The sequence below is a fragment of the Cucurbita pepo genome, chromosome 17 (assembly GCF_057944985.1).
Source record: "Cucurbita pepo subsp. pepo isolate OVF chromosome 17, ASM5794498v1, whole genome shotgun sequence".
NCBI lineage: Eukaryota > Viridiplantae > Streptophyta > Magnoliopsida > Cucurbitales > Cucurbitaceae > Cucurbita > Cucurbita pepo.
Genome location: NC_141814.1, coordinates 12589016 through 12615868, shown reverse-complemented (window position 1 = coordinate 12615868; position 26853 = coordinate 12589016). Strand labels below are relative to the sequence as shown.

General features: G+C 35.2%; 1 protein-coding gene across 5 annotated transcripts; it reads left to right on the top strand.

The window, feature by feature from the left end:
• Window positions 1–931: 931 nt before the first annotated feature.
• On the top strand, window positions 932–26435 carry LOC111808417 (myosin-16). 5 transcript variants are annotated; one of them, XM_087118867.1, is made up of 26 exons: window positions 939–1284; window positions 1814–1942; window positions 4063–4206; window positions 4385–4449; window positions 4526–4682; window positions 5623–5681; window positions 5925–6084; window positions 6170–6319; window positions 6413–6549; window positions 6636–6782; window positions 6892–6993; window positions 7291–7348; window positions 7458–7559; window positions 9819–9856; window positions 10182–10308; window positions 10806–10976; window positions 11055–11213; window positions 11293–11402; window positions 11521–11581; window positions 12715–12892; window positions 12975–13183; window positions 13285–13374; window positions 14224–14442; window positions 17911–18050; window positions 20799–21037; window positions 26050–26435. In XM_087118867.1, exons 1-26 carry the CDS (start codon window positions 1282–1284, stop codon window positions 26091–26093), a joined length of 3198 nt encoding a protein of 1065 aa, XP_086974993.1. In that variant the 5' UTR covers window positions 939–1281; the 3' UTR covers window positions 26094–26435. The 5 variants fall into 5 exon arrangements, with proteins under 5 accessions (XP_086974995.1, XP_086974994.1, XP_086974993.1 ...); XM_087118866.1 differs by having other exon boundaries at window positions 4304–4449; XM_023694364.2 differs by having other exon boundaries at window positions 940–1284; window positions 4304–4449; window positions 11082–11213.
• Window positions 26436–26853: the final 418 nt, after the last annotated feature.

Below are 26853 nucleotides of genomic sequence, written 5' to 3'. Positions count from 1 at the left end.
GATACAAATTTAGAATATTTATATAGAAATTAATTTAAATTTATTTCTTACTTTTTAAAACTAAATTTAATTAGTTTTTATTAAACAATCGAATTTAAAATTTAAATTAGTATGATGTTTGAAATTATTACGTAATTTCATCATCAAATTTATATTTTCTAAGTATATACTATAGACCAGCGAAATCAAACTTATAAATTATATATATATATATATATATATATATATATATATATATATATATATACATGTATATATACATACATATAGTATGCATGCATACATACACACCCATATATATATACATACATACACACATACACAATATACATATATATATATACATACATGCATACTTATAAATTGTATGTACATATATACATACATACATATATATATATATATATACACACAAAGAGGAGTCGTCCTATCTGCCTAGAAAGATTTTCGAAGACTTTCTAATATTATCAAAATCAAGCCACACCAACCAACTTGACTTATTTAATTCAATCGGTATGAGATATACACACAGGTATACATACATACATACATACACATATATATACATGCATACTTATAAATTATACATATATATATACATACATACACACACATATATACATACATACTTATAAATTGTATATATACATACATACACATATATATATATATATATGTGTATATATATACATACATATACATCATAATATACACACGGACATTGAACCCAACCCAAAAACGAGTAGGAGATAACAGGAAGAGACTAAGAAAGATTTGGTCCGACTTAATATATATACATATGCAATGTATGTGTATATATACATACACATACAATATATATATATATATATATATATATATATATAACTTAGAAGTTTGTTTTTGTCTGTGTAATGTATATATATATTTTTCGAGGGAAGGGTCAGCTTATTAAATATAATAATTTTTTTTTTTTTCATGCGTTCGCGGGTTCGATCACTCTCTCTCCTCGGTCTCTGAACTGAGACGTTAGAGCAAAAATAGCCACAACAACTCCGCCCAAAAATGGCGGAACTGGAGTATTCAAGATTACCACCGCCACAAACCACGCAACACGAGGACAAAGATCAAACACAGACACAAGAGAAAATCAAACTTCTGGCTTTACGTTTCAGTTTTTTGTTTTTTTTTTTCCGAGCACTTCGAACTTCTGCGGGACAACTTTTGATCCTCTCATTGTATAGACAATCAAATGATTACGTTCACATAGCTACGTTTTGATCATTCTTATCGGAAGTTAGAATGGTATGTAGATTAACGATTCGATTTTCAAGTTTTGAGCAATTTCACGTTGCGAACATTTTGGCAGTTTCATGAAATTGACGGGAGATTTTCCAATGCTGTGTTATGTCTGCGTTCGCATAGTTTATTAGAATTGTAAAACCCTTATCTGATATGAAATCATTGATTTGACGGTCTATTGATAAGAAAGAAAGAAGGAATATGAGAGCAGAACTTCTTATTTCGTATTCCGTTTTTGTACGATGCTGTACCCTGGTATTGATTGAGAATGATAATTTTATGAGATTATGTTATGGTTATTGATAACTCTGTAGATCATTCAGATATTAAGAGATCGATTCAATTTTATGACGAATAAACCTCGAGATGTTCACATCCTTCTTGAGCTATAGAGCACTGCAAAAACATGTAGATATATTTTGAACTGTAATGTTAGACTGAAAAGCAATTTGTTGGATATTAAAAGCTTTATTTATCGAATATATGGTCGTGAATGTGAATGCATATTGAGATTATCTATAATTTCCTGCAGGACCAGTCGGCCAATATCGTTGTTGGTTCCCATATATGGGTGGGAGATTTAGAGTCCGTTTGGATTGATGGGGTCGTATTGAACATCACTGGGGAAGATGCTGAGATTCAAACTAGTGATGGAAGACAGGTAATCTATTTTTTTTTTTTTTTAATAATAAATCAAACAAGAGTTGTATACGAAATTGAGTTACCAAGAGGTCTGCACAAAGAGAAACGAGATAAGGGTACAAAAACTATACTTGAACCTCAGTTGTGAAAAATTTAGAAAACGAGGAAATACATTCAGATTTTTTGGTGACTGAACTCCTCAAAGAAGCCAAGAAGTGAATTCTATTACAATCTTACAATGTTTCAAGGTGTTGAAGGACATGAAAGGCACCATTATCTCTTCCAACATGACTGAAACGTGACATAAGTGTTGTTTTGGCTGGTTGTTTCATCAATATAATATATATATATATATATATATATATATATATATAATTGAACCGGGTTGTTTCGCCTTTCTCTCCATGAAATTTTGGATGCTTCATGATTCTTCTGTTGTATGGGAACGATTGACCGTTGAGTATCGAGTCTACGTATGCCCCTTTTCTATTAATTCTCCTTGTATGATAAGCTGAATTTTCATAAAAGAGGAAAATATAGATTTTCTTCCTTGGACAGACTGATTAGATTTAACGGGTTTAAAAGCCTCTTCGTGGCGTTCTCTTTCCAAGTCTTTTAGTGATTTCTCATTCCATGGTATTTCTAATAATTTGACATGCTTTTATTGTTCATTTGTAATTGTTGTCATGTTCTTATTTTTTTCACCTCTTTAAGGGGTTTGTATCATTTTGAGCATTAGTCTCTTTTCATAGAAGAGGAAAAGAGAGATACAGCATCAAATGTTTAAAACCTCGGTCACCTTTTTCTTAAACAGCACATCATTGAGGTTGGTGATCTTTAAGAAAAAATTTCTTTTGATCTGGTTCTTGGAATTGAATATACCAAAGCAAGTACGGGAAACTATTAGGAATTGTAGATTTCAAAATTTCAAATATCTTAAAGAACAGAGGCTCACACTGTAACAGTGGAAAATGAGGAATCCAAGTTCATTTCAAAAGTAGATTTGCTAGTAAAATATCGAGCTGTCAAACTCTTTAGTTTGATGGACACTCCCTAAATTATCTGGGTTATACAAGTCACGTGCATTGACCCCTCTATCATATCATTGAGGTTTCTTATTAAGTTGAAGTTGGAAAAGGTCGTGAAGCTTAAAGGGGTTGCTAAAAGAGCAGTCGGTAGAACTGGTGATTCCTCTAAAAGGACGAATGTCTGAATCCTTGATGTAATGTTTTAAAAGAAAAGAAAGAAGAGAATTATTGAGTTCCTTGGAAATTAAACATTGCATTTGAAAGGAGAATTGTTGAGTTCCTTGAAAACAAAAAAAGAGTGTCTCTTTAGACATTGAATTTGATTTCCATCCACTTCAACTTAAACTATATATATCGTTTGATTACCAAATGCCAAAGTTGTTATTTCAGGAGATACCTGAGCTGTTGGGCTGGACTAATTATAATAGCCTTGAGAATTGCCCATCAGTATCTCACCTATTGAAGTACTTTTGTCACTTCAAAGTAACGTGCACAGAACTTTTCTGTTTTCTTTTTCTCCTGGTTTCCACTATCTCATTGGTGTTCTTTATCGAAGTCTTTTTCGGGTTACTCTTTCCAAGCTATTTGCAACAACTAGGAAGCCTTCTTATAGTTCTTTTGGGTTTATTGTACCTTTTATTGGCTTATTTTTGTTAGCTTTTACTTTATTTTCCTTTCTCTATTTTTCTTTCGTCTACTATTTGGAGACTGAAACCTGTATTGCTTTGTATCTCTTTTATTTATATTATCAATATTATCTTCTTCTTTTCAAAAAAGAAAGAAAAAAAAAACTCCTTTTCCACAGATATTATGGTCCAAGTTGACAGCCATGTGTCATTTTGATTCTTCACTTTCCCTTCTGTTAAGACAACATCTACCTTTATAGGTTTGAATATAATCATAATCTCCTGATATAAGTTATACATTTGTTAACCATTGGTTTAATTATGGAATCAATGTACATGGTGTGACTCACATCACCCAGGCCTATTTCTTGCCTCACATTTTAGGGTTCTTGAAGTCTTTGTGCTTCATCTTGCCTAATTTCTTAAAAACAACTCAATTTGTTTGCATATGTTTGGCAAAATATTACTCAAGTTTATGTTGGCAGGTGGTTGTAAAACTGTCAAATCTATATCTAAGGGATGCAGAAGCTCCTGCTACTGGAATTGATGATATGACTAGAATGTCATATTTGAATGAGCCAGGGTTGCTGCATAATTTGGCTACCAGATATGGAATAAATGAAATCTATGTAAGATTATTATGTTTTTTGTGATTCACCTGGTGAAAGAAACAAGATTCATTACACTCCAGTAGAGATCCAAATATAACTCTCTGACGTGATACAGACTTATACTGGAAATATTCTTATTGCCATCAATCCATTCCAAAGTATTGAAAAACTGTATGATGCCTGTGTGATGGAGCAGTACAAGGGAGCACCAATTGGGGAGCTGAAGCCTCATGTTTTTGCAATTGCTGATGTTGCATATAGGCGAGCTTCTTTTTGTTTTCATCCTATTTTTTTTCTTTCTCATGCAATGACATAGACTATCATAAACCTGTGGCAGGGCTATGATAAATTATGGGAAAAGCAACTCTATTCTAGTAAGTGGTGAAAGTGGGGCTGGTAAAACTGAAACCACCAAAATGCTTATGTGTTACCTTGCATTTTTGGGCGGCCATGCTGCATCTGAAGGACGGACTGTTGAACAACAAGTTTTAGAAGTATGTTGGCTACTGACTATAGTATATCTAACCACTGTACACAACGTAATCAACATGTATCTTGTATAATATTATTCCAACACTTGTGGTGTCTCTAGGGTGCATTGGGCTACCAATTATGCATTGTTTGGTTCCTGCAGATTTCTATTTCTATTCTTCATGGAGAATTAACAAGATTAGAGGTGGATCTCTTTGGTATATATGTAGAATGCATGATTGTTTTGATATTGGTATATGCCTAATTTTATTTACTCAATTATCTTTTTCAGCGATCCACGTGTATTATAGACCTTATGTAAATATGAGCATCAAATATTGTTTATCTGTGAAAGAAATTTTCAGAATTACTATATGTACAACATTGGGGAACAGTTTTTTGTCCTGATAAGAACTAGACTTTGTGTTTGAGAACATTAGAGAACAATTCAAATTCTCACATTATTTTATCATTATATAATTGACGAGTGTAGAGTACGAACCAACTTTGGATGTAGGTAGATCTCCATTAAAGAAAGTGCAGAGCGCATCCCTGAAATTTTCTATTGGGGCAACAAGAATCTAATGGTAACCGATTGAATAAGTTCATGGAAGACAATGGTTTCAGATGCCTCTTTTCCTTTTTCATGAAGAGGGTTTTCTTACAATATTTTCATTTCTTCTCAAGAGGCTTGAGATTTGAACTTTATTTGTTATCAGTTTGTATTTCCTTATGAATCATTATATTCAATCAGCATCTGCTTTTGCCTCTTTTGGTTGATGTATAATCTATTTGAAGTCATGTTTAACTTCGGTCTTAAAAATGTCATGAAATGTTGAAACTTAAATCACCTTGCTTTTCCTCATGGTCCCCTTGTTATCTGGTGACATCATCTCAAGTTTGGTTGTATTTCTCTCAACCTCCTGAATCCTGTTTAAACATGTGTTTTTGAACATGATGCAGTCAAATCCAGTTCTTGAAGCTTTCGGCAATGCAAAAACAGTAAGAAACAACAATTCAAGGTAAAAACTTATCCTTATACTTTAGCTTTTGCAACATAGGGTTTTCTAAACATAATTGAATTGGCAATTACATAAACTAACTTTTTCTGGATGCCGTGCTACCATTTCCTCATGCATGTTTTCTGCTGATATTAGACCCTTCATTTATTCGTATGAACCTTTTCTTCTCCTGTTGAACTGTGAAATTTCAATACCTTGTTGCATGAATTGCCTATTGATCATTCATTGTATACATTAGCACAGCCGTTTTGGGAAATTTGTTGAGATCCAATTTGACAAGAATGGAAGAATATCAGGAGCTGCCATCCGAACATATCTTCTTGAGAGATCACGGGTTTGCCAAATATCAGACCCTGAGCGCAACTATCATTGCTTTTATCTTCTCTGTGCAGCTCCACCTCAGGTGGGTATCCTTTTTTTCCTTTTCTTTGAAACATTTTCTTCTTGTCACCTAGAGTTCATCAGCGGACTTTTTTTTTCTTTTTCAGGAGAGAGAGAAATATAAGCTGGGAAATCCAAAATCATTTCACTATCTAAACCAATCAAATTGTTATGAACTGACTGGTGTGAATGATGCTCACGATTATCTTGCTACAAAGAGAGCCATGGATGTTGTTGGAATATGTGAACAGGAGCAGGTGATATCTTACTCGAGATGCAACTATTCTTTGGCTATGTGTCAACCTACTGCTAAATGCCTTGTCTTCACCTTTCCTCACACTTTCTTTCAGGATGCAATTTTCAGAGTTGTGGCTGCAATTCTTCATCTTGGTAATATTGACTTTGCAAAAGGAGAAGAGTCCGATTCATCATTTGTAAAAGATGAAGAATCAAAATTTCACCTTGACATGACAGCAGAGCTTCTCATGTGTGACTGGAGCTTTGCTTTTATCACTTTGTATTTCTCTTAATAACCTATATTTTTTGTAATTTCTGATCTTATAAATATTTCAGGTGCGATCCCCAAGCATTAGAAGATGCTCTTTGCAAGCGCATGATGATTACACCAGAGGACGTTATCAAGAAAAGTCTTGATCCGCTTGGTGCAACAGTCAGCAGGGATGGATTAGCCAAGACAATATATTCTCGTTTGTTTGACTGGTAATATTGGTTATCCTAGCATTATCACGTGTGAATTCTGTTGTAGTTTGATGTTTTTTAATTACTCCATCAACAGGAATTATTAGTCCGTTGTTTTCAACTTATCCAGGTTGGTAGGTAAAATCAATGTTTCCATCGGGCAAGATCCTTGCTCTGAATATCTGATCGGTGTACTGGATATTTACGGTTTTGAGAGCTTTAAAAATAATAGGTGATCCCTCTCTTAACTCACTGGCTTTTTATGGAAGTTTGCATTTCTTAAAGAATACGCACACACACATACACATATAATGACTCGGGCGATGTTTGTAACAAGTCGAATGGGACACCCATGCTCACTAACGCATGCAAATCTATTTTCTGGAAATTGGTTCATTTAATCTGTTAGCTAGCTTTTTACTAATTGAGCAATCATGAAAATCTCTTAAAATTAGAGCAGTTGTTGATTTGGGTCTAGTTATTAATTGGTAAGTGTATGTTGACTGTGACTACCCTTCACTCTCTTTAGTTTTGAGCAATTCTGCATCAATTACACAAATGAAAAGCTGCAGCAACATTTCAACCAGGTATGAGGTCAGTCTCATATGAAAACTTTGTCTTTGATCGTTACCTTCTTCATTTTTTATTTTTTTTTAATGTTTCCATGTCAAATATTGATATTATGATGTTATCCAGCACGTGTTCAAGATGGAGCAAGAAGAATATGTAAGAGAGGAAATTGATTGGAGCTACATAGAATTTGTTGATAATCAAGATGTCCTTGACCTCATTGAGAAGGTTCAATTTTTCTTCATAACTTTGCTACTGGATTTTAAAGGCCACTCAAAAACTTATGTAATTGCTTTCACCTCTTCTAAAGGAATACAGAAAGTACTTCTCACGTCTCACCTTATTTTCTATCTTGATATACATTACGGAAGGGTATCACTTGAAGGTTAGGTTAGGATAGACTTATTCTAGGGGATAATGTGGTTGAACAAGTTGATAAGAGTTGGCAAGAATATGTCTTCAAGACAGAAAAAAAAAAAAAAAAAATAATAAATAAATAAAATAAAGAAAAAGAAAAAGAAAAGAGACTTGGCAAGAGTAAATGCTAGTTTAATGGAGTATCGGTTTATTCTTGCAAGCTTGCCTACAATTTCTTTTTGAGATTCTTGTGAAGGTGGCTACTCAGAATGAAAAGCTTATGAAAAACTTTCTTTAGGAGGGAGTAGATTAGGCTGGTGGCACCCATTTAGTTAATTGGGAGAGTTTGTAAATCATGTCTAGATGTGGATGGGGTACCCTTAACCTTGTTAAATGGGATATTACATTGCATTTAATGGGAGCAAGGTACAAATTTAAAAAAACTTTGTTGCACCCTATTATTCGTGGTCTGACCTTGTTGGAGAAAGACCCTAAGAAAACACCCTTTTCGAATTTTGTGCATCAGCACTTGTCAGTGATGTTATTCTATAAAAGAGCAGGAAGCAAGATCCTACCCCTATTTTTTACCTTTTTAAAATCCATACTGACGAGCTTTCACCTTTTTAAAACTCAGGAAAATGGCTGAAAAGACTCCTTGAAGCAATAAGGACATATTGTCTCTTTCAATATATTCATTCATTAACATTCCTTCTGCGACAATGTCCTACCCCTATTTTTCTTCTGACTAGTAACTACAAATCGGAAATTGACAAGCATTGGAGCGTGTGTAAAGCATCTTTCTGAGGCCTCTCCCTCAACCGAGTATCTTCCTGGAAAAGAATAGCCCTTTTTTCTTGCTTTAGTTCTAACCATCCAGGCATCCATTAACCTCTTGACAACTTTGGAGAATAGCTGGCTTGGGGCTTCTAGTCCATTTATGACCTCTCTCATATTATCCATCCAACCATCATGACGCTGGTTTGTTCGCTGCCTATGATTATTGGTGAATTGCCTGTAGAAAACCAAGCAGTAAATTGGGTAGATTATTTATTTCCTTGTATAGTCGCCAACTTAAGCATAGTTCAACTCGTTTTTTTTTTCTTTCTTTTATTAGCTTAGGCTAATTGATAATTTATGTGATCTATGTTTGGAATCCTCCTTCCATAAGTTTTAATATTTTCTCACTCAATATAACATAGGTAAATACTGCTCACATACACAGCTTCAATACCTGTGATTAAAGACTCGGGGAAAGGTATATCCGGTCTTTTACTGAATAAAAGGCTCTATAAATTGCGAATGTGTCACTCACATGACCCTAACTGGATCCAATCATTGGTTGGGTTGGTTCTGTTGGTGTTGTAATGGGCTACACGCACACACATATATTTTAAAGAAACAATACCATGAATGTTAGCAAACAAGCCAACCCCAAACGTAAATTGCAATGGTAAAATAATCGCTCAAGCATCCATCCCAAAGACTTTGAAATCTCCTTAAGAACTGAGAGGGCATGTTTTTCATTGCAAGTGATTTAATTAAACATCATGGGCTAGCCTAGTGGTCAATAAGGTAAGGTAGTTATCTCACGATTAGTTGACTAGACACTCACGAATATTAAAAAAAAAAAGCATGCAATTTACTTTCTACACTCGTGAGATTAGTGGTCAATAAGGGTCATGGGAATGATAAAGAGTTTATAGAAGGAATGAGTTCAATCCAGGGTGGCCACCTACCTTAGATTTAATATCCTACATGTTTCATGGAAACCAAATGTAGTAGGGTAAGGTAGTTATCTCATGAGATTAGTTGACTTAGACACTCACGAATATTAAAAAAAAAGCATGCAATTTACTTTCTACACTATTTATTAATGATTATTAGATAAATAATCTTGTCCAATGCACTGTCTTTGGATAATGTTGAAATTATGAAGTTGGAGAATATTTTACTATTACTTGTTATACCTGAACATGTGTTTTATTTCTTTTTTGGAAGACTAATGACTTATTGTACAGGAATACAAATATTTCGATTGGTATCTTCCAATTTTGAACATGATTTACTAATTTAGCTTATCCTCTCTGTATCCCTCTCTGGCATGGCCTCTAATTCTTTGTGCCTTTGCAGAAACCAGGTGGAATCATTTCTCTTCTTGATGAAGCATGGTATGCTCATTCTTTTACTGTAACTAATTAACATTTTCTTCCCCCAGCCATAAAACAAGTTGCACATTTGATCAGCACATAGAGTAGCTCTTCACGAATTCCAAATTTTTTGTGCTCTAGAAATTTATGTGGCCAGACATAAGTTAAAGCCAAATCATCATTGTAATTTCCACGAGCAACCTTTTTCTTGGAAACTATTAGTATTTTCAAATGCTATTGAGTTTCTGTAGGCAGAAAAGAAATCTCTTGAAAATTTACTTGAATTTACTTGATTACAATTTTTTTACCCATTTGACCTAATTAATTTTATAATTTTTATGAACAGCATACTCCCAAAATCAAATCATGAATCATTTGCACAAAAGCTGTACCAAATCTTCAAAAATCATAAACGCTTCATCAAGCCAAAATTGGCTCGCTCAGAATTTGCTATTGTTCATTATGCAGGAGATGTGGGTTTGTCTTTCTTTTAAATTATGGTTAAATTACAAGTTTAGTTCCTATATTTCCACGATTAAGTCTAGTAAGTATCTAAATTTTAATAGGTTCCTAAATTGTAAATGTGTCCATTAAGTCCCTGAACTTTCAATTTTGTATCTAATAGGTTCCCAAACCTCTTTGATATTTTCTAAAGTTCACGAACCTAATTTTGTGTCTGCTAGGACCTTGACCTTTAAGTTTGTGTCTAATAGGTTTGTGAAATTTAAAATGTGCCTAAGACGAAAGGGTCCTATTCAATATAAAATTAGAAATTTAAGAATCTATTAGATGCATTTAAAGTTTAAGGACTTGTTAGACACAAAGTTGAGATTTTACAATCTCTTAGGCTCTTTTTGAAATCTAAGGATTTATCAGACAACTTTAAATGTTCATGGACTAAAATTGTAATAAGTTATTTATTTAAAAATAAGAAACTTAAAGGTCAATATACATACATGCACTTTTTCAGGTTCTATATCAGTCCGAACATTTTCTAGACAAAAATAAAGATTATGTTGTCCCTGAACATCAAGATTTGTTAAGTGCTTCAAAATGTTCTTTTGTTGCTGGTCTCTTCCCTCCTTTTCCTGAGGACATGGCCAAATCATCAAAGTTTTCTTCAATTGGCTCTCGTTTTAAGGTATTATATGTTATGAACTTGCATTGAATGATATTCTTCAAATGTCCCTCTGGACTGCACAACGGAATTCTACAAAAGTTATGCTTGTTACCCATTTTTCTACAGTTACAGCTACAGCAGTTGATGGAAACATTAAATTCGACAGAACCCCATTATATAAGATGCGTGAAGCCCAATACTGTCCTGCAACCTGCCATATTTGAGAATGCGACTGTTATGCAACAATTACGTTCTGGTGTAAGTTTTAAAACACGTGTTTTTGTCCAACTGAAAATTAACATTAACTAATTTGCATTCGACACTGTCATTTGTGCAGGGTGTTCTGGAGGCAGTTAGAATCAAATGTGCAGGATACCCTACTCATAGAACATTTTCCGAATTTTTATCTCGATTTGGAGTTCTTGCACCCGAGGTATTGGAAGGGGAGTAAGTATTTTTCCTTTTTATACTTGGAAGTAGAATATAATGGGTGTTGCATTCTGCAATCTGTGAAATATTTCCTTTTGGGGTATTTTAACATCTCCTTGCTAATGCTTATGAGCAGCTATGAAGAGAAGGTAGCATGCGGAAAGATTCTAGAGAAGATGGGACTTAAAGGTTATCTGGTAAATGAAGCTACACTCTTTCCTTTTAAGTGTGTGAATGTCTGTTTGCTTGCTCTAAGTTTTATCTTGAGTCATCAAGGAATTGCCACTAATCTTTTGCACGAGTAACATTAAGATATCAATGAGCAGAAATTCATAGTTACATAAATACTGTGGAATACCTTGGATCTGATATCAGCCTTCTACCAGCAGGATAAGAAGACTGGAAAATCATGAATAAAAGATAAGGTTCCTTTGATGGGCGATAACCATGATTAAAATTTTGGCTATTCTGATTGTGAGGATGTTTGTAGATCTTGCAATTGTGTGTTATCTTCGTCAGAATGGCCACAGTATATTGTTTTTTTTCTAACCGAGCTTCAATAAAAGGTATTCTGCTATGAAAGACACCAGGTGCTATCTGAAGTATCAAAGATGTTCTTGGTAAACAAGAACACTGAGGATCCCACCTGAAGCTATACATGAGAGAAAAAGTAATTTTCTGATGTATTATTGAGTGAGGAAATATAAATGTTTATACAAGAGGGATCGTGATAGTAGATTAAAAAAATCAGCAATGAGCCTAATTCTAAGAAGGAAATTACATCTATAAATATATAAGAAAATAATATCCCTATTTACAGCTTGATTTTCTGCCCCACCTAATGTAAAGTATATAAGGGGATACATGCGCATGTGATTATGTAACAATATCAAGTAAATAGATAAAAAAAATATTTTGAGACCAGGAAAGAAAATCAACATGAGTAGACGAATAATGAAAAATATCCTTAAACACTGCTTTCAATACATGCTTTAACACTGGTTCAGTAAATGTATCAGAACAAATGCATCGAAGGAGTGACTCATAACTGTCTGATATATGGAAATTTTACATTTGATGGGTGCTTGTGGTTGAAAGTTTTAGGGACACTTTCTCTACCTTTGATAATTTTATGGAACTAACTCTCTTTTATGCTATGTCTTGGTGGAAACGTAAACACCATTTTTCTAATTAAGTTTATCTTCCTTGATTTCTAACTGGACATACTTTTTGTAATGCACCTTTAGGTGTTGGACATTTCTCTCTATTTTATTTCATTTATCAATGAAATTGTTTCCCATTTCAAAAAATTAATCACTTACTTTTGCAGATAGGGACATCAAAAATTTTCCTAAGAGGTAATCTGATGGCTGAACTAGATGCAAAAAGAACAAAAAGACATACTACCGCTGCCCTAGCTATACTGAAGCATATCCGAACTCGAATTGATCGTAAAAAGTACATAGCTAAGAAAAGAGGTTGCGTTCTTCTACAGTCATATTGGAGAGGTAACCCCCAACAAAATAATAATAATAAAATAAATAGAGTTCCAGAAATACTTAATGGTTCTTATTTCATTCTTCCATCTAGGCATTCGTGCTCGGGAATTGTATGAAATTAAAAGAAGAGAAGCAGCTGCCATCAAAATTCAAAAGACTATTCGTGGATACCTTGCCAGGAAACTCCATGTTAAAACAAGGATCTCTACTGTTGTTCTTCAGGCTGGTATACGAGCAATGATTGCTCGCTGTGAATACAGACATAGGAGGAGGCAGGTTAAGGCTGCAATAGTTATTCAAGTAAGTTCATGGATGTTTAACCAATTGGTTCAATGCTTCATTGCGTTTATCATTGCCATGCCATTTCTTAAGTAATCTTTTCTTTCTTTTTTCAAGTCCAGTCACATGGGCGTCGGTATAGATGCGCTTCAGAGTATAAGATGATTAGAAAACAATCTACCAATGACGAAGGTCTTACGAAGCAAAGGATGGTAGGTAGCATTTTCCCTATAGGTATAATAACTGTCCTCTTTTCACTGTGGATATTTTTTAACAAGTCGAGAATTGCTCTTTTGCTTACTTTTTCAGTTAACAACTATTTCATAACCAGCAGTGTACTGTTTTTTTAAAATAATGTTTAACTTGTATAAAGGTAATATTATTGATTTTTTAGTAACTAAACTATTCATTTTATAGAAAATTTGAAAAACAATTTTTTATCTTAGGATTTTATCTTTTCATAATAAATGAACTACGAACTATATATTTTATTTAAAAATTTTCAATTAATAACTAAAACAAGAGAGAAATCTATTTAGATTTTAGATAAATTTACTGTGGACTTTAAGGAAAACTAAATATCTATTTTCCAAGAGCTTCAAACAAGGGTTTTTTTTTTTTTTTAAAAAAAAAAAAAAAAAATAATTGCTATGTTATTTTTCTATATTTATATTTCATTTTCTTTTAAATCTGTAGAAAAGTAGGAGAAGTCGATGACAAATATGTTATGCGGCTCAATAGGCAGGACAGGCATTTTAATGATAAAGAAGCTAGTCTGGACTTTAAAGAGAGTTATGAGGGGCTTGATGAAAAATAGAAATTTCTACCCTTGTAGAATAGCGTAGATTTGTGATTATGACTGGGGAACTCTGAATTCATTCCAGCTTGGAGTGTCAAACAAATTTGTTGAACTGAAAAGGTTCAGAACAACATTGGCTTTCTTGTTGTAGTTTCCAACTTGATGGAGGATATTGTGTTTCTGTGGTAAAATACAGACGAACTAGTAAATCTATTTTAGAAGTACCTTTCTATTTACACGATAATTCTAATGATGATTACAGACTAACTTGGAAGAAACAGAGGAGGATCTGGTCTCGCCTTGTTCGTTGCTTAATAGCAGTACAGACTCCATTGATGAAACAATTGAAATGATTGCCAAGGAAAGCCATGTCTATCCGAAAGAAGTAGAAGAAGCATACTTTATTATTAAAGAGCCCACTAGTCCGGTTAAAGATACCGAACAAGTAGGGGCTCTCACAGCAGAAGTGGCTAACCTAAAGGTAACTCTAAATCAATCAACTTTGATTGGTATTGTATTTTTTCCATTCTTCCTGTCTGTGTTTTTAGGATCTTCATTTTTGTTCTTCTATGACATCTTGGGCAAGTATATATGCTAGAAGGATAACGAGGATTAAATATCATGTTAGACATGTAGGTTAGCTAAATAGGTTGGTTGGTTAGACTTGAACTTCCGAAAAGTAAATTTTCCAGCTAAAGGGAGACCAACGGTCGTAAATAGAGGAAGAATAACAAATTGTTATAATGGGCTTGATTTGAGTTGAAGTAATGTGTTGCTGTCAACATCTTGCATTATGTCAGAATCAATATAGGCAGAGCAGTCGTTCACTCCTGGGATGCAAGAGAATGAAATGGTAGTAGATGAAGGATTAATTTTGAGAAAGATGGATTAGTATACAAGTGCTGTCGTGGAAATTTATATGTGTAATGCATGTAATGTCATATAGTTTGTGAAAGAACACAAATGCCATATTTGAAATATATTTCTTTCTATTAGATTATTGCAATAGAAGGGTTTAATGAGACTGCATCTACACATGCAATGGAACTATATTTTATATTCAAATTCTCTGGGGAATCTAATAGTTTGTGGTGTAGGGATCAGTGAGTTAAGATGGTCCCCGCTCTTTTGAGTGGACTCCAACTTGTGGGTTGAAAGACCAGTAAAAATCTGCAGACTGCTATGGCTTTGGGCTTCCAATTTTTTCCTGTTTGTAAAGTTCTCTGTTCGGGGATGGATCAAATATATATTTTTGGAGGATTAATGGGTGGGTGCTAAGTCCGTTCATGAGTTATTCCTGTTAAGTGTAAGAAGAGGTTGCCCTTGGTTGCATCTATGTTGATTTCATTCAAGTTTCCTCTCGCTTTCTTTGAGTTTTTGTCCTCTTGACTGACCATGAGTTTTGGGAGGTGGTGGGCCTTCTTTCTATTATTTCAAATCAAAGGGTTTTTTTATGTAGACGGGATGTTTGGGTTTGGGAGCCTAATCCTGTAGAGAGTTTCTCTCATCATTCGTTCTTTCTCATCATTTGTTCCTTTTCTTCCATCTTGGGGGCCTTAGTTTTTTTTTCCGCACCTTAGATTTTTTCCGCTCCTTGCTAAGTAAGTTTTACGTGGGAGATTGAACACTCGTGATTTTATCCAGTGTGACACTCTACCTTGGTTTTATGAGTGCAGTGGTATATTTGCAGATAGTTGGAGGTAGATCTAGATCAAGGGATAGGTAGAGTACTTACTCCCTTTAAAATCAATATTCTAGTTTGTTTGGCATTGTCGTGGTGCGTGTAGGGACAATCACTCTATGTTTGGGATTTCAGGATAAGATCTTCTATCCTGGGGGCCTCCGTTTTTTCCACTCCTTGGATGGTTAAAATCTCTGAGAAAGTGAAATTCTCTTCTTAATAAGTTTGACGTGAAAAAGTGAACCCTCAGGATTTTATCCAATGTGACATTCTACCTTGGTTTTGTGAGTGCAGTGGTGTGTCCTTTGCAGATAGTTGGAGGTGAATCTAGATAATTTTTTGTCGGGTAGCTAGTTTATTTACTCCCTTTAAAATAAATAGTCTAGTTTCTTTGGGATTGTCACGGTGTGTGTAGGGACAGTCACTCTATGTTTGGAATTTGAATTTAAGGATAAGATGAGTTTTTTCTCATCCTTTGTTCTTCTTCTTCTATCTTGGGGGCCTCAGTTTTTTCCACTCCTCGGATGGTTAAAATCTCTGAGCAAGTTAAATTCTCTACTTGGTATATTTTACGTGGAAAAGTGAACCCTCAGGATTTTATCTAGTGTGACATTCTACCTTGGTTTTGTGAGTGCAGTGGTGTGTCCTTTGCAGATAGTTGGAGGTGAATCTAGATCATTTTTTGTGGGGTACCTAGTTTACTTACTCCCTTTAAAATCAATATTTTAGTTTGTTTGGGATTATGATGGTGCGTGTAGGGATAGTCACTCTATGTTTGGGATTTCATGATAAGATGAGTTCTTTCTCATCCTTTGTTCCTCTTCTTCTATCTTGGGGGCCTCAGTTTTTTCCGCTTCTTGGATGGTTAAAATCTCTGAGATAGTGAAATTCTCTGATTAGTAAGTTTTACGTGGAAAAGTGAACCCTCAGGATTTATCCAGTGTGACATTCTACCTTAGTTTTGTGAGTGCAGTAGTGTTTCCTTTGCAGATAGTTGGAGGTGGATCTAGATCATTTTTTATGGGGTAGCTAGTTTACTTACTCCCTTTAAAATCAATATTCTAGTTTGTTTGGCATTGTCGTGGTGCGTGTAGGGACAATCACTCTATGTTTGGGATTTCAGGATAAGATGAGTTCTTTCTCATCCTTTATTCCTTCTGTCTTGGGACCTCAGTTTTTTCCGCTCCTTGGATGGTTAAAGTCTCTGAGAAAGTGAAATTCTCTGCTTAGTAAGTTTTACGTGGAAAGGTGAACCCTCAAGATTTTATCCGGTATGACATTCTACCTTGGTTTTGTGAGTGCAGTGGTGTGTCCTTTGCAGATAGTTGGAGGTGGATCTAGTTCATTTCTTGTGGGGTAGCTAGTTTACTTACTCTCTTTAAAATTGATATTCTAGTTTGTTTGGGATTGTCGTGGTGCGTGTAGACAGTCACTCTATGTTTGGGATTTCAGGATAAGATGAGTTCTTTCTCATCCTTTGTTCCTCTTCTTCTATCTCGGGGGCCTCAGTTTTTTCCAATCTTTGGATCATTAAAATCTCTGAGAAAGTGAAACTCGCTTAGTAAATCTTATGTGGAAAAATGAATCATCGAGATTTTATCCAGTGTAACATTCTACCTTGGTTTTGAGAGTGCAACGGTGTCCTTTACTTCATAGTTGGAGGTGAATGTAGATCATTTTTTTGTGGGGTAGCTAGTTTACTCACTCCCTTTAAAATCAATATTCTAGTTTGTTTGGGATTGTCTTGGTGAGTGTAGGGACAATCACTCTATGTTTGGGATTTCTGGATAAGTTGAGTATTGTGGCAAGCCTGTTGTTTTACTATCTTGTGGAGAGTGTGGCTTGAGATGAATTGTAGGATTTTTAAAGAGGTGGAAAGATCATTGGAGGAGTTGTGAGAGGTTGTGAGATTTAATGTGTCTTTATGGGCGTTTTTTAATCGAAATTTTTGGACTTCGCAACTATGTTTGTTTTTTTTTTTTTTTTTTTGAGTCATTTCCTATAGCTGAGAACTTCTTTTGTGGGCTTGTTTTGTTACCCTTCTACACTATATGTGTGTGTATATATATGTATATAGTTTCAAAGCTGGAAGGGTAAAGTTCCACGTCTCTTTTGTATTATTTGCTTTTAACATGAAAGGAAATATTGCTAACTTTTTTCATTCAGTTATTATGAAGAATATCTTCTTTTTTTATTAGAATTTTTAGTTTCCTCTTTTCTCGAGTTTCAAAAGGACTGAAAGTTGACAGAACACATTTACGTGAACAGGCACTGTTGCAGGCTGAAAGACAAAGAGCTAATGAAAGTGAAAGGAAGTGTGCTGCAGCCCAGAAATTAAGTGAGGAAGGACGTAAAAAACTAAAAGAAAACGAAAGGAAGGTGCAGCAACTTCAAGATTGCATAAGCAGGTATTACTAACATTCTGCCTCTTAAAAGTATATGATATTTTCACCCCGATACTGAATTTAGCGTGGAAAATGGTGGTAATAGCATATCATTTTGTCGATCAAAGCATGTACGGTAAATTTTGCTTAAAAATTGGAAGGTTGATTTTCTATCCGATCACACATGACTGAACATTTCCTCCTACCTGGGAATTTTCCAACCAACATTTATAGAAGACATTTCTAAAATTTGGAAATATTTCTCTCTCATATTCCTAGTAATGGTTTTCATATTATTCTTTTTCTCTTCCAGTTTATAATTTAGAACTGTGTTATTGGTTTCACATTGATAGAATTGAGTAGGAGCTCAAATTCAAAGATGACTACCAGATCCTCGACTTCCAGTAGTTAGAATTAGCTTGCATGTCACAAATTGTTTTTACAGCCCTAGCCTAGTGTTTAGAAAAATGATTTTTTCAGTTAGGAATTATTGCAGTGTTTTTTTTCCTTTTCTTCTTCTTCCTTCGTTTTTTTTTATACGAACTGAATTTTCATTGAGAGAAACGAAAGAATATATAAAGCATTAAAAAAAATCCCAACTAAAAGGGTGTTCAAAATCTAACTACAAAAAAGAACTCTAATCCAATAGACTAAAACCTAACTCATAATTATAAATAGATCATGTAACCAATGCCTATAAGGAGGTATTAAACCTTATAACCTCCCAAACCTTCGCACATGATCTCTTCGCTTCTCTAAAGATACTCTGTTGTTCCTCTCAATCCAAATTTCCCATAAAATAAACAATGAAGTTGGAATGCCGCAAAACTTTGTCCTTCCTTTAGATAGGGAGAACTCAGAACTCAGAAGCACCTCTATCATTGAGAAACAATCTCTGCTCTGGCCAACTTAAACCAAATGGCACATCCTCTGACTCCAATCGGGTTGAGCAAATTAGCAACTCCACAGCATAGGGTCGAGGGCCTCCTCCTGCTGCCTACAAAGAATGCACCATTGCGAGTACAAAATGAGGGAAGAGTATCTTTTAACACGATCCAAGGTATTAGAATCTTCCGCGTAACACCATTTGATCTTCTATGAGATTTTGATATGAGATTTTGACCTTCTAAACAGAGGAGAAAATAGATGCAGCTTAGGGTGGATATGGGGTAGACGAAATGTGTAAAAAAGAGATGTAGGAGAAACCCCTAGATGGATCGAGGGTCCAAGTCCTAGCATCCCTTTTCCCTAGGTACACTTAGAGGTCATGAAAGAGGGAAAGAAGAACCACCCTTCTGTTGCTTCCCTATCAAAACTAGGGCAACACAAGCCTAAGGAAATTGAAGAAAAGGGATTTGAGGAAGGCAATACCGAGACCAGAAAATGCAATCTCTTATTTGAGAGATGGTATAATTGTGAAAACAGCATACAAAGGGCTTATCATCCACCCATCGCTTGAAATCCACTCAGATGCGCGTAGACCATACTTACTCACAATAACTCTATACCACAAAGCATTAGACTATGAATTAGAACCTCCCCCCTCTTTGGCCCTTTCCCACAAGATATTTATCATCGTTCTCGTAATAACTTTGCTCACTGAGATTGGAATTCTTCAATGATAAGAAATAACTAGGAGTCCTACTTATAATCAAAATTGACTCGATAAGTTGTTATGGAAGTGTATGATATTGAGCATCAGCTTCAGCAATTATAAAAGTCTTCCACAGAAAGTAACTAATAACCTATGGGATACAGATTCTTTTTCTTTTTCTTCGTAAATTATACACCTATTACCCATTCGAGAGTAAGCAGATGGAACCATGGATAATGATGTTGTGTAAGACTTTGATAGTTCCCTCAAGGCGTATGCGAGGAAGAGGGGTATAACCGGTAGAAGGATTGAGAGCCACTGTTACAAGAGTGTGGCCCAGTTAGTTAGCAAATCGGCAGAGGAATATATTTTGTAAATATAAGCAAGAGAGAACAAGGGAGGACATCTTTTCTGGAATCTGAGAGTAGATGGTTTTTGGAGAGATTGGAGAGCTCTCAAATTCTCCCCTGATCGAATTCCTTGAACATAAATAACATTGGCCGAGTTCTATCCGTCTCTCTGTGAAGTGCTACAAATTTATTCCATGGAGTGCTGGGTACAACAAAAAACATGTGTACAAGCTATCACATAGCAATGTGTAACGAGATGATGTAGAAAATGGATTCTAGAGTAGGTAAAGCAATGGGTGAGATAAAGGAAATTCTATCAGCATGGTATAACACAATTGCGAGCACACTCAGCAAGATCTAAAATCTGTGTTTCAAACTACTGTAGTTTGAGAATTGTAAATGTGCATCCCTGCTCTTATTCTATCAAGTCTCGTATCGTTGCTCATATGACCTTATAGTAGGTGCTAAATCGTTCTCTTCTATGACATCACTCTCACATGGACACCTAATTGGGTGTCACACTAGTAAAGAGGTAAGGAAAAATGAGGAATTTACCTTAAAAAGAAGCATAAAATATCATGTCCCCCAACTTATCCTCTTGTGGTCCTCATGATGTATGGGCGCAGAATTCATCCATTTGATGAGATAAATAAGCAAATTGTGCTACCATGCTGATAAATGTAGTGGATTACAATTGCGAGGAATACAATCGCAGATCTTGGAAAAGTTAAAGGGAGATGCTGATTTAACTGACACTGTACAGCTACAACATCTAATATTTACTTGCTCTTTATTTTGATAATATCAATCTGATCTAGTGTGTGACAGGATGGTACATTGCATGGCAAATCAAATCTCGGAGATGAAAGTGATCATGAGTTCTAACTCAGGTGCATCTAGTTCGATCCCAAACGAGGTTCTGACGGAGGCTACATCTAGTTGCTCTGATTCATCATCAGAAGACTTCACCTTTCCTGTCCCGACTCCATCTACCCCAGATTTCTCTTCATTCGGTACCAACAATTTTCAGCTGATTGTGCAGGATATTTCAGCTGCAGAAATTCCAGGTACTTCTGATTTACAACAATAGAATATTTCGGTACCAATTAATCCATTGTAAGACAAGTATCCATTTGTATTGAGTTGCAATAACTTGTCTAAATGCATATATTTGAGAAGGAATCTTATCTTCTAGATGTTGACGTTTTTTATTTCTTCCTTCAAGTTGCTGTTGTGTATATAGCCACACTCAGTCATATAGATCTATCGAATAGTCCAACCATAATTGGTATGTGTTGAAGAAAGTCTAAGGAATATTGGTGTAATTCTATTAAATAAAAGAGTTAGTTAACTTTCCTATTTTTCTATATTGTTAACTATTTTTTAGGGACTTGGTTAGTTTTTCTCTATTATTTATAATATCTATGTACTTCACTTATGAAATAAGAAAAAAGAGTGAGATGCCTTAGCTTGCAACATAGTAACAGAGCCTCTATTCTGAAAATTTTGATTAGAACTAAGTCCCAACTCAATCTATGAAACTTTCATAGCTACCGATCATTCACCATGACCAAGTTGGAGCCTTCGTAGCTTTCGTTACTGTGACTGAATTTTATTTAGATCGTGAAGAAGGGAAAAAGAAAAACTCAGCAAATCCGACCCAATGACCATTTATAGGATCTGTCTCACATTGATCCGGTCCCTGTTACCGACCACTTATGGTTTCATATCGGCGCTGTTGCCGCCAGCACTTATAGGATCCATCTCGCATCCAGACCCAACAAGCAAGTATTTGCACGCAAGGACCATAGATCTGGCCCACCGACAATTCGGCTACGGGACTTGGACAGAAATAGCTTCCCTCGGCTCACTTGCTTCCAAACAATTTCCCATTCGGCTCTCATCCCACTTGCTTTCAAATCTATTTCCGTTTGATGAAGGCAAGTCTGTTTCCATTTGATAAGGCTTCAGAAACTGTTTTCATTTCCCATTCAGCCCATTTCCCACTCAAAAGCTTCAGAAACCATTTCCCGTTTCCCATTCGGCCTATTAGGCGCGGGTGTATCATAATCCATTCAGAAGCCCACTTGGACAGATTAAGACCCAATTTCCCACTTGGCCCACTTGGACAGAAGCTTCAATCAGGCGAAACAATTTGAACATCACAGATTAAGACCCATGGGGGTATTTCAATCTCAGGCAATTTGGAAATCACAGATGGTGCTTCAATCACAGAAGAAACAATCCAGCTTCAATTACAAACTAAGACCCACTTGGTCCTTTTGGACAGATGCTTTCTTTGCCTAAGATCATGATCATGTAAGTAGAATCAAAATTCTCGAGGAAGTTCCTACAACCCAAAAGAATTGTAACATTCAACCTATTTGATTGTTATACCGACTAAGCGAAAAATCTTTCTCAAATGGTTTCAGAGTGTGTGGACATACCTTAAGGGAAAGAGAAAACTTTGACTCCTTATTGGACTCGGACCAGCGAAGACGGATCTAGGATTTACTGCATGGGACGATGAAGACTTCATGATGATATCATGGCTCTAGGTTTCTATAAAGTTATCCATTGGTGGTACATGTATGTTTTCATTCATCGCATTTACTCCAAGGCTCTAGATGTTGCTCATTTTTATGAAATCAAGGTAATGACTGAAGCCATCAAGCAAGACGAAAAAAGTGTCACAGAACATGCCAATGTCTTGCAAACGTTGTGCAAACATTCGAGATTAAAATGCACTGCAGATGTTGTAATTCAGAAGAAATTTATTGAAATAGATCGTGCTTATGATTTTTTAGTAGGTCTCAACAACGAGTTTGACCAAGTCCGTGTACAAATCATTGAAAAAGAGGAAATGCTGTCCCTAGAAGAAACAATTTTCCTTGTTCGAACAAAAGTGAGCAGACGGAGCCTCATGCCTAACAAACAACCCAGTTTAATGAATCAGCCTTTGATGGAGAGAAAGAAAGAAACGACGGAAGAGACAACCATTGGAATAGTAACAAAGACAATTTATAGTGTACAAATTGCAAGAAACTACAACACACGAAGGAGAGTTGTTGGGAGTTGAACGAAAACCTCCCAACTGTGAAATGGAAAAATTGGGGAGGCTCACATAACCATGGTTGGAGAAACAAGGGAGAAATGTCAAAAGCACGAGCGTACATCGCAATCATGGAGACCGGTGGATTCAATAATGGAGTGATTGAATATGTCATTGGACTCCTTCAACAAACCACCAAGTTTAGTGTTTTGACAATCTTAGGTAAGTCTTGATTCACCTTTTGTATAAGTCCTTTGGAGATAAGTTAGGTTAACTCTTGGATTATAGATTTGGGTACAACTGATCATATGACCCCTTACTTCCAATGTTTTAAAACATATAAACCATGCTCGAGTAATCGAAAAGTTACATTGGAAAATGGAACCAATGTCACCATTGCAGGAATAGGAGATGTATTCATCTCTTAGACCCTTACACTAAAACACATTCTACATGTCCCAAAACTAACCAATAGTCTCATTTCCATACAAAAGGTTATCCATGACTGCCACTTCAGTGTTACTTTCTCCTCATCATATTGTATTTTTTAGATTAAGTCTCAAAATTGATTGAAGAGATACTTTGAGAAACCGTTGAACCCTAGGGCGCACTAAATAACTAGCACATAGGACCAATTATTGAGTCCTATTCTACTACCAATCCCAATCATGGGTCCTCTTATATTACTACAGAGTCATAGAGTCACTGGTCGAACTATCCATTCCACCTCCTCTATCAGATCCATTGTTCTCTCATGTATATGCTAAAAGGAAAATCACTTTAGAACGGATACAAGTCAAAACATCTGATTTGACTCAAAATGAAGATGGAACACATGTACCAATAGATGATAGACCCATAGCTCTCCAAAATCCTACTAGAGAATGCACAAACGACCCTTATACCTCATATCAAATTATATCTATCTTGAAAGAATATCCTTATCACAGAAGAGTTTTATTGTGAGTCTTAATTTAATTGTTATACCTAATGCTATAGAAAAGAACAACACGTGGAAGAAGTTTTGGATTGACCAAAAGAAAAATATATAATTGGGTGTAGGTGGCTTTTCATTAGTAAAGTACAAGGCTCGTGGATTATTGGAAAGGTACAAAGCAAGGCTAGTAGCTAAACGATATACTCAAACTTACAACATTAATTACCAAAAGACGTTTGCCCTGGTTGCAAAACATCGTGAGAATATTGTTATCATTGGTTGCCAACTTAAATTGACAACTCTCTTAGGAATGTGTTCCTTCATGGTGATCTGGATGAGGAAATCTACATGAGCATTTCTTCTTGTTTGAAAACTCAAGGGTGGAGTGTGAAAGCTATATGGACTAAAACAATCACCAAGGATATGGGTATAAGCAAAATCAAGGAGATCACATTCTCTTTATCAAGCACTTAGGATCAAAGAGAGTTTGAGTGTTTCTAATGTATGTAGATGAGATCATAGTCATTGAAGATAATGAATAAAAAAAGACTGAACTTATAAGGAAATTGATGAGAGAATTTGAGGTCAAAAAACTTGGAAAACTAAAGTTTCTCGTCGTTTAAGTAGCATCTTCAACTCAGGGCATTTTCGTATCACAATAGAAGTGATGGATTTATTGATGGAAACCGGGAAAAGTGGATGGAGGTCTGTACCAACACCAATGGATCCACATAAAAAAGTAAGAGAGTCAAAAGAAGAACCTGTATTATACAGAGAGATGTACCACCAAAGGCTAGTGGGGGAGACTTATATATTTAGCTCACACTTGACCGGACATAGCTACTCGGTTAATGTAATCAGTCAATTTATGCCTGATCCATGGGAACCTCAGACAATGAATAGAGTGTTACGTTACTTAATGAACTTCAAGAAAAGGAATGTTGTCCAAATGAAATAGTTCCTTGCATTGGAAGCTTACATTTACCTTGAATATGTTGGATCAAGAGTGGACAAAAGATCTACTATGAGGTATTGTACTTTTCTCAGAGGTAATTTGGTAACATGGAGGAGTGCTGAATCAGAATCTTGAACCATTGCACAAGGGCTATGTGAGCTCTTATGGTTGAAGATAATACTTGATGACTTACAGATTAAGAGAGAAGGTTCGATAAAGTTGTAATATGACAACAAATCAACCATCAATGATGTTCATAATCGTATCCAGCAAGATAGGACAAAGCATGTTGAAATCTATCAACATTTTATTAACGGCGAAGCTAGAAAAGAGGATAGTATGCATGAGGTATGTACCTCACGGCTTCAACTAGTAGATGTGCTAGCAAAATGATTCCACAACCCAACGTTTCTAAAATGCTTTCTTCAACATTCCTCGTAAAGCCGAGGAATAGATGTCATCCATTTCTAACTTGGGTACTAACTTTAGGGGACCAGTTAGTTTTTCTTTATTATAAAATATCTCTGTACTTCGCTAATGAAAATAAGAAAATGAGAGCAAGGTACCTTAGCTTGCAACCGTATGATATATTATCTATTTTTCCTCTACCTTTTAAATTGTTATTATTACTCAGTAGAACCATAAATGAAAAAGATTCATATTCAAAAATAATGAAAAAAAAAAAAAACAAAAAGAAACAGATGGACAAATATAGTATTCTGATTCAAATAAATGTCTTGCAATGAAAAGCCAAACTAGAACTTGGATAGATCACACCATCGAGAAGCCTTGAGCCTAGCTGATTCAAGACCAAACAAAATAATTCGCTTGTTTTCGAATATCATCCAATTTCGTTCAAACAATACTTTTGAAATTTGAGCTATAGAACTCGCTTGTTCGTTGTTGATAGCAGTTAATTTTTTGATTGATCAAACTCTTAGCAGAATATTCACTTTTCTGATTGGAATGGTGAGAAATGATACCGACATATTGAACACTTCTCTAAATCTCTATAATGTTTGGTACTGAAAAGGGTTCCTACTTAACTCTTGCTCTGTTCTTGGCTCTCGAAAAAGTTCCTGTGTTTAGGATCGAAGTTTTTTTGCAACAGTGCTCCATTTACTTTGTTTTGCAGGATCTGACAATGACAGGGAAGGGGGATTCTCTGACTACTTCTAATGCAACCTCCTCCTGTACATTTCTTCTTTCCTCCAAATATAATTTCTATATTATAACTCCAAGTATAAGTAGGAACCGTTGTCATAGAATTCCTCAGTTTTCAAAGGCATTTTTAGCTTAGCACCTACATTCAACATTCAAATGATTGAAGATAGTACATAACTTGACTGCAGAGGTTCAAATACACCATCGTATATGCACATTTGAATGCTTAGATCATTCTAATAAGGCCCTTTTGGCCAAATGTGCACATTTGAATGTTTTAGCTTAGAACCCTTCTGGCCTTTCAGTTACTTTTTTCTATCATATATATACAAATGTATATGCACATTTGAATGCTTAGATCTCCTGAAACACTCTGCTAATATTCTATATTTATCATCAGTTTGTTAACGTCATTCTTCATGATACTATCCATATTATGGCGATAGATAATCTATCTGGAAAGTGCTGAATTTTAAGGCTTAATTGATAGTCTATTATAGTCTTACTTCTGCACTTTTGATTGATTGATAGTCTTCAAAGTTCGACTCTGCATGAATCCATTGAACTTGTAGATTATCTTTTAAATGCGTCTCTTTGGGACATTTTTTATTCTTCTTATTCGTATATTTTCAATTATATTGTTATCGTTGTGCACATTATGTAAAAGTTTACTTCGGCTTAAACTTTTGTTCTTTTTAACAGAAATTTTGCTTATCCTAGATATGCTTTGGAAGTGATGTCAGAATTCTAATAGATTATTTAAAAATTTTGGCTT